At 41.7% G+C, this 9,269-nt stretch overlaps 1 protein-coding gene across 2 annotated transcripts; it reads right to left on the reverse strand.

The window, feature by feature from the left end:
• Window positions 1–1,352: 1,352 nt before the first annotated feature.
• LOC132873603 (transcriptional activator protein Pur-beta) lies at window positions 1,353–8,547 on the reverse strand. Of its 2 annotated transcripts, none has more exons than XM_060909320.1 (2): window positions 7,555–8,547; window positions 1,353–1,549 (listed from the first exon to the last, which is right to left on the reverse strand). In XM_060909320.1, exon 1 carries the CDS (start codon window positions 8,482–8,484, stop codon window positions 7,567–7,569), a length of 918 nt encoding a protein of 305 aa, XP_060765303.1. In that variant the 5' UTR covers window positions 8,485–8,547; the 3' UTR covers window positions 1,353–1,549; window positions 7,555–7,566. The 2 variants fall into 2 exon arrangements, with proteins under 2 accessions (XP_060765303.1, XP_060765304.1); XM_060909321.1 differs by having other exon boundaries at window positions 7,537–8,547.
• Window positions 8,548–9,269: the final 722 nt, after the last annotated feature.

Raw genomic sequence — 9,269 nt, forward strand, 5'->3', positions numbered from 1 at the left:
AATATTAAATAAGAGCGTACTGTGAATACGTTTCTTAGGACGTAAAGACAGTCCTTATAATTACAGTGCCAGTTCTTGGGTGCGAATTTACAGCACTGATGTGAGATTAACCATTTCATAACTTCTGGGCAGGCTTGTAGTACTCGAGTCTGACTCATGACTCAACTTGGACTTCAGCACTGATGTCTTGGACTCATGCATTAACTGCATTCAGACTCGTAAATTGGAGACGAGGACTCTGATTTTTCTTTAGTTTTTGTAACATGCCATAATAATTTGGCATAAAATATTTATATCTACATTTATTTTTGTACTAATTTCATGCAAGTGTCACACCTGCACACTTTGGCACGTGCATCAGATAGTCTTGGGTGCGCTCCGGACAGCACGCGCGCCAAGCTGACTCTCGTGCGCGTGCCGTAAATGACTCGTACCTGCACAGGATTAAGGCGCAATCAGCACGCCTATATAAAATCTGTGCAAATACATTTACTTTGCGAAGTACTGAGTTGCATTGCTGACACGTTACCGAGCCTCACTTCCTTGTTTGGGTTCCTGATCCCGGAGTTCCTGTTTCTTGTCTTTGATTCTGCCAAGTCTACGATAGCCTGTTTGTGCCTCGCTCGATCTATTGCCTGTTTCACAATTTTGCCTGCCATTCTGGATTGTTTACCTGCCTTCACTTGTATTAATAAACACACCTTCTGCACTTACATCCATCTCTGACAGAATACTTCATACTCCCTGACAAAGAGAATGCACATTCACCTGTTCATACATCATGCTCAGGAACAAACTAATATTAGTGGCGCCAAAACAGCCACCATCAGATGGTGTGGTTGGAGTCTTGTTCTCGGACTCGACTTGAAATTTTCTTTAAATGACTTGGACTTGAACACTGGGGGACTTGAGACTGGACTCGGGGTTTAGTGACTCGACTACAACACCGCTTCTGGGTCATCAATTTGAATCTTAACATGATACTCCTCCACGTATTCAATAACCCTGGCATAAATGCAACATCAGGTCCAGCGTCATGATAACCAATCAGTGTTCATCTATGAATCCTGAATAGTTCAGCTAGGACAGAGGATTCTGAGCTACTGTTATATTATTCTCACCTGAGAAAATACCTAATTTAGCGCTACTGAACATAAAAGCATTAAAAAAAAAAAATCACCTCTAAATAGTGGCCCCAGAATCACCCTAACATTTTTATATTCAGACTACTTTCAGAAATTTTGAAAATGGCTGATCTGAAAGTCCATAATCTCCCGTTAAGCCTTGTAGTCAAAATTAAAACATAACTTGCAAGAAGAGGAAAAAAAAAAAATCAGGACCAAGACAGTGAGTCATTTACCATCAATTATAAGTTTCTTTATTCTGGTACAAACATACATAGCATTTTCTAAATATAGATCTCCACTTGAAAAAGTGAGCACCCACAGAGAAATGGATAGCCACCCAGTTTGTGGTCTTTTAGAGGCAGTCTGAGGTTACAGGATAGTCAAGCACCAGCAGGACTGGAGTGTTCACCTCATAAGAGTTCCTGTAATAGGAAAAAAAATTATCTAGTCTGCCTCCTAACCATTTCAGCATAAATCTTAGTGGGAGGTATGTACGTGATGGGCGCACAAAGATAACTTGAGACCTAAAACCTGAGTAGAAACCATATATGGGCTCGGTGTTGACCTTATCTGCCAGAAACATTAATTGAAAAATAACTATTCCTTAGATTTGTTCCATTCAAAGCTGGGTTCAAACTAGCATGTCCAAAACAGTCCATCAAATAAAAATCGCTGAGCTCTGGAGAATTACCTGGAACAGCAACACAGTTAATAATAATAATAATAATAATAAAAACTGACATTACAATGGTGTGCTTCTAATTTAAAAAGAGAGGAAGGAAAAAAAAGGATTTATGAAATGTATGAAACTTGCACATTTCCCAACTTTGAAACACAGGAAGACAAAATCAACCCTCTGTAGCAGGATATACAGCCACAAACCCATCCCTCGGTGTGTATTGCTTCCTGGCGTTACTTTCCCTGGTGACAAATGAGTAATAAGCTAGATGACTTTGCAGAGATCATCCTAACTAGTACAGAGGATCTGAAAGATAGTGTAGTGCATACAAATGTAATTAGTGGAATGCCTGTTTATATCCACAGTAAGACTCTCCTCTGAACTGTACTGGGGTGAGTTTCCTAAAAGCATCGTAGCATAAAGATCGTTAAATGGTAGAGCGAGCATCACAATGAACACTCACTCTCTGTCCTAGTTAAGATGCTCTTAGCGTTAAGAGGCTTTTGGGAAACCCACCACTGATTAGTCCGATTATTCTAGCCACACACAGTAATGTTCACACAGACCAAGAAAATTATAATTAGTTCAGTTTACATACATTACGACAACCACAGAGAAGGTCACAGGTCCACAGAATGATCACAATAAATCAGAACGATTTCCTTTTTGAAGTTTGAAATGAACTGTAAGGGTGGTTTGGGAGAGAAAAAAAAACAAAAACCCCAAGAGTAGTCAGCACAGCTGAAGAGACGGGAAAAAGACCTTGCCAACAGCTGCTGGTGGCCTGTCACACTTTCATTTGGCTTGCTTCCATCCAACCCAGTGCTTTTACAAACATTTCACTTCTAGACAATTGTACTTGAGTGCTTCGACAGCTGACTAGCGATCATTTTCCAGAACAAATGCTGTCGGAAAAATCTCCGAACACGTTAACAAGAAAAACTTAAAAGATAAAGGCTGAGCGGATTGACCCATTTCCCTTGCTAAGGATAATATGGCCAGAACAGTAAAGAAAGGGTGTTTGCTCCAGCCTTGTTGATGCAATTATGCTTTCGGAGGGTGTCTGTGCACACTAGGTTCAACAATCGAGCCCTTGTGTCTCTCAGGACTCGAGTGCTAAGAGCACAGCTGAACCCTGGACAGGAATGCTAGCCTCCCCATGCCACTCGTTAAAATAGGCAATCTGCTAAGTCAGCTCCCGGCTGCTGGAAAACAGCTGCTCTGCAACTGCAGGTTGAAGAAGAACATGATTGAAATGGAGCAGAGTTCTCAGCAGTGCCAGTGGCGCGCGCACATACACGACTGATCGAGCCGGATGGACTCTCAATGAATTCACTCTGCTCTGGTTAACATAATCGGTGTTAAAAACTGCGCTCTATTTCTCGACTGGATCTTCTGCATAAAAAGTTTTGCGTTTATTAATTGTATCTTGAGCGGTTACAGTAGGACACAGTTACGGAAACAGCTGCCATTTAACATGAAACAATACAAGTCAGTAGGGATAACAAAAGATGGTTTTATATATGAAATACAGAACACGTACGCCTCCCAAAAAGGATGTCTTAATTTCATTGCTGTACGTAGGAGGCAGAAAACAATATCATGACCTACATCACTCTCAGTAAACTGCACCATAAATCGCTGGGATACTGTTGATCCTTTTTAAAGTGCAACAATGAAATGTGGCAAACAAATCAACGCAACACTTTTACTAGCTGTAGTCATTACCTTTGGGTAGGTCACATATTTCTTGAAAGAAAAAGAAGAAAAAAAAAAATGTGACCAGCCTAGAGGACACCAAGAAAAACATCTGACATTTGTTGGTTTGCCATTTAAATGCACGTTCTGGATGAGAGGGAGAAAAAAAAGGCAGACAAAACAGTAACAAAACACTGTAGCACCAACACAGCTACATACACCATGTTTAAAGAACTTAATAAATTAAATAAAGAACAAATGTGGGGAAAGCATGCACGACACCACGATTAATACAGGACAGCTTGAGTGCCATCACTGTTTACTTAAAGAGCAAGTTCAAGCCAATAGTGCTAATATTTGACTGATCCCATGCCAACCAGTATTTTTTTTACATTGTTAGCATTGTGTGGTTGAACTGTCCCTTTAACTGAAGTCATAACAGGCAAATTAAGCAAAAACGGTGAATACACTACAATCTGATGGTGTGCTGGAGAAAAGGTTGACATGTGTGTCATCCTAAACAAGACGTACATAACATTAACATTCTTTAGTAATATATTTATATATATATTCTCCAAACTTTTGCAAAACAAGATTTTTTTTTTTTCCTTTTCTCAAATTCCATATTATTTTTATCTTAGAAAATCTGCCTCGGAGGCTTTAATATATTTTTCTACTTAAGGTATTAAAAATATGCTGGTTTGTTCAGTTAATTCTGTCAAAGTATAATCTGCCTTAATATTATTCTAAACAAACAAACAAAAATTACATGAACCAGCCAAAAAAAAAAAAAGTCTGATTTTTCTTCTTGTCCTTTAAATTAATAAAACAAAAAAAAAGAAAAAAAAAAGAAAAAAGGGGAGTGTGGTTTCATTGCCATAACTGATCCTTATAACTTTACCTCCAATATAGCCATTCAAATTCGGACCAGAGTTGGAAGAGGAGTGCTCTAATCAACTGCTTTACATAGCTTCGCCTCTCTTTAACTTTTAAAATATTTGGTGTATTATTTTTCTTAAAATGCATTAGGCCTATAATTACTCATCCTCTCCCAGTTGAAGGTGGTACACCTCGATAAAGGCCCGGTCCCACAATACCGATAACTATAACTACAACTATAAACACATCGGTCCCCTGCAGTTTATGTGGTTGGTGCTCACACCAGACTGATAACAATACCTATAGCCCAGGCTTGGGTTTATCTGTATCACTGAGATTGCTTCTGGACGTAATCCGATAAGACATCTGACCAATCGGGTAATTGTTTACGTGACGTCGTCTGAGCACGTACTATTTTTCCCCAGGCATCTTTGTATATCCTTGTTGCATCATGAACTCACGGAGTATGGATTCACAGAAAATAAAACGAGTGCTCCGAGAGCACAATATCCCCCGCTGGCAACTATATCTACGCTACAAGTGATGAATACATCCTCATGAAATTGTCAAAGTACAAATTCAAGGGCTGTAACTCTGGTAAAATGCGACTGAACTGAACGAAATTGCAATATGCGCATTACTGACATATAACAAAGAATCCTGTCAAGTTTTGTGAAATTCCTCCAAAAATCGTGACAGGAGTTGATTTCAGAAGCTTCCCGGGATTGACGGACATCGCCATGACATAATACCCCTTTGTGCCTTTCAGCCAGCAGGGGATTTAAAAAAAAAAAAATTTATATATATATATATATATATATATATATATATATATATATATATAAAAAATACAAAGTACGGATCTTTTATTCATAGATGAGATTTTCCATGAAATATCAATAGTAAATTAATAAGCAAATGCAGGTAAGATATTTTAAGGAAAGAAGAGAGATGGGCTGGAGTGCATGGGATAAGGTGCGGGTCATAGCGGCCAACAGGGAGAGGTGGAGGAGCTCTGTGAAGGCACTATGTGCCACGAGGAGGACAGCGAATGAGTGAAGATATTTTAAGTATTAACTTCAGCAGTCCAAGCATTTGTTTTAGACTTAATATTTTATCTATGACGCATCGTCCGTGACCAATCTGTAAATTACTAGCATCTGTAACCACTCCGTATTTTATATCCTTTATTATATTTCCGTCGTCGTAGTTTGTCAACCACTGGAGTGTGTACATGGGTTGTTTTGAAGTCCAAGCTATACAGTATGACCCGGAATAATGGGCTACTACTGGGGGGGACAAACAAAAAAAAACTTCCATGACTATTCCGAAGTTGCATGCATTTATTTATCTGAGTGACAGGACCAAGTGATGATCTAGTCTGGATTATAGTTGTGGTGTGACGACTCGAGACTGGAATGAAATCAGGCAGAGGTATAGTCATAGTTAGTCACCGGTGTTGTAGGACCAGGCCCCAAGTCAGTCATAATCATAAACTAATTAGTTTTCATATATTTATATTGAAAAAAAATTCACTGTATAACTTGTCTTCACTTTGATTGTGAATATTCCTATGACTATTTTCCCATGTATTTGAAATGAAATGAGAAAGAGCCCATCACGGGCAGGTGACAGCAGTATTACTTCTGGTCCACATGGACAGTTATGGTCTTTTGCTTCCATAGCCATCATCATTAGTATAGATAAATCACATGGGGCCGAGTAAAATTAAGGATTAATTTCACGAGTGATTTCGAAGTCTTGAAAATTTCAAAACTTTGAAGTCATGAGTGAAATTCTTAATTTTACGAAGAACCATACGATTACTTGTTTATAACATATAGGGCCAAATTCACACTTCGGAAGCCATTCAAGTTCACAACATTGGTTCAGAAAACATGAATGACAAATCAGGGTGCAAGACTATCTTGCACATTTGAATCAGTTTCTAAAGCATTCCTTGTTTTTGCAAATCTCTTGCTTTTCCCTCGAGGACTTTTCATGATTCTTGAAAAGTAACATCTTTCAGGACTGATTCCGGATATTTCTCTAGTCTCAGATGCTGATCCAATGCTGCCTGCATTACTTTAAGAGTCTGGTTTGTAGTTTTCCCCGTTTTTTTCCTCAGTTCTACATAAAACTGCGATAGCACCTTGTCTAAAGCCTAGGTCACAACCGGACGTACGATTTTTTGGCCGTGCGATTTTTGGCATTTCCCAAATCGCTGCGTTTTTTTTGTTCGTGGAGAAAGACGCACATTGGCCGTAAGTTTGTCTTGCAACCTGGAAAAAAAAAAAAGCGCCCGTAGAGTTTGTTTGACATGACAAAGAACCTCTGTGGCCAGTCTACGGCTCGAAAATCAGCACGTCACACGCGCGCCCTCCGTGCATTTCTTGCACGTAGACCGGCCGTAGGAGCACGTACGACCGGTTGTGACCGAGGCATAACTCACAGCATTCATACGCCACAAGAGTCTCATTTATTTGTCTTTCTGCAACCCATTTCTTAAAACACGGAATGCCAAAAATTCGTACTTTTTTTTGGTATTTTCATTTTCGCTTGCAGCTTTCAATTGGTTTATCATTTCTTCGTCAAATCTAGCGAAACGCGGCATTGCAGAGTCAGCTATTTTGTTGACAATGTGCTAATTTTTGTAACCGTAACCAAGCAACGAACTAGCCAATAAAGTCCTCCTTGATTGACCAATCAGAATTGAGTAATTTGGCCCTATGCATTATAATTACTACCACCGGTCAAGACATTTCTTTTTAAATATACTGACCAATATGCGCTCTTTTCACTGCCTGTTTTATTTCAGCAGCATTAGTGTTATAAAAGAGTAACTGTCACCTTTGACAATTAAAACTTGCTGGTTTAGGACTGTAATAAAATCAAACTTTCCCCAAATAAAACATTTCGCCCAATGGCTGTAGACGGCTGATCCTCATCACACAAACTTCACAGAGCTATATAGTCTATTATATATATATATATATATATAAAAAAATTATCTTTTCTGTCAAATGAATATCACGCCACAAATATTTGAGTAGGCTACTCTGAAGTCCGATTCATCATGCACTTTCACTCGTTTCTGCACAATTTTTTCTGTTTTTTTTTTATATCGGATCTCATCATAAGAGCACTACATACAGATCTGATTTATTTAACTTTTTTGCAGCATCAGTCGTCATCCACGTCCTCCCCCTCGGACTCGTCTCTCCGCTCGTACATTTTATCGCGCTGTCTCTCCTGGATCTCCTTCATCTCCTCGGCGTAGCGGCAGAAGGCGCCGCCGAACTTACTCCAGGCTTTGAACGGAATCGTGATGGAGTTCCGGTAGCTGGGTTTCACTTCGCTCACGCGCAGAAACACGCCGTACTTGTTGGCACCGACGTCGAAGAAGAAGCGCTTGGAGTCCACCATGATGGAGGTGCCTTCAGGCAGCTCGCTGTAACCGCCTGAGACCGAGCCGGCCCCGGCACCGCCGCTTAGCTCCTCGTCGTCTCCACCGTAATCGTCGATGAGTTTAGCGAGCGCGTCGCGGAACTCGATTAAACCCTGCGCGGGTAGTGCAATCGTTTGGCCCGCTTGCGCTCCGCCGCCGCCGGGGCCTCCGAGACCGAAGCCCGGCCCTCGATTCACGGTCTGTCGGATGCGCAGGAACCTGCCGCGCTGATTCTCCTTCAAATCTAGGTAGTATTTACGGTTCTCACGCACCAAGAACTCGCTTTTGAGAGCCCGCCGAGGGCCGCCGTCGTCTCCTGGGCCTCCCCCTGAGGACTGAGCGATCTGCTCGGGGCTACTGGGCCCAAGCTGGGCGTAATGCTCGATAAAATCGCCGAGGTAGTCACGGAACTCCGCCGCAACGGACATAGAAAGGGTCAAGCGACTTTTCGAGCCACCGGCGCCGACCTCAGCGATCTTAATGAAGCGGCCCTTGGAGTTTTGCTTGACGTCCAGGTAAAAACGTTTGTTCTGGATGTCGAGGCGCTTCGACGCCAATTCCTGCGTCTCTTGTTCACGCTGGAACTGCGAGAAGCCGCCGCCGCCACTACTGCCTCCACCACCGCGCTCACTCCCGCTGTCTCCATCCGCCATCTTCACCACCGCCAGCCAACTTCTCCCCCTGCCTACACTGGTGTTTACGCACAGCCGCCGGACAACGTCATTGACGTCAAATTCCCGGAAGTGGAGTTCTAGCGCTCTCATTAGCCGTAAATATGCCAATAACAGCCATGTGCGCTAGTTCATAGGTGCGCGTGCTTGTCATCAGTATTTTAGGGGCGGGACCGCGTTTTTTTATTGGTTGGAGGTATTTCTCCACACAGGCACTTCCTGTTATTGCTTTTGAAGGAGAAACATTCCTGAAGGTCTGATCCAAGACCAACTTTTCCCATTCCATGTGTTTAATATCGTTATAATATTCAAAGCAGAAGCTGAACGGAGATCAGATCAGGGGCTCAACTTAGCAGTTTTAACCACAATTTCCTTTCTTCATGTTGGACGGTGGCATGACGTCAGAAATGTCTAAATAACTGTAGTAACGATTTCTATCTAATATAGATTAATAAATGTTTTATGAATTTAAATCACACTTGTCGGATTAAATTTTTTTTAAACGATAACAACCCCGGGGCGGCACGGTGGTGTAGTGGTTAGCGCTGTCGCCTCACAGCAAGAAGGTCCTGGGTTCGAGCCCCGGGGCCGGCGAGGGCCTTTCTGTGTGGAGTTTGCATGTTCTCCCCGTGTCCGCGTGGGTTTCCTCCGGGTGCTCCGGTTTCCCCCACAGTCCAAAGACATGCAGGTTAGGTTAACTGGTGACCCTAAATTGACCGTAGGTGTGAATGTGAGTGTGAATGGTTGTCTGTGTCTATGTGTCAGCC

Source organism: Neoarius graeffei, chromosome 25 (assembly GCF_027579695.1).
Source record: "Neoarius graeffei isolate fNeoGra1 chromosome 25, fNeoGra1.pri, whole genome shotgun sequence".
In the NCBI taxonomy this organism is placed as follows: Eukaryota; Metazoa; Chordata; class Actinopteri; order Siluriformes; family Ariidae; genus Neoarius; species Neoarius graeffei.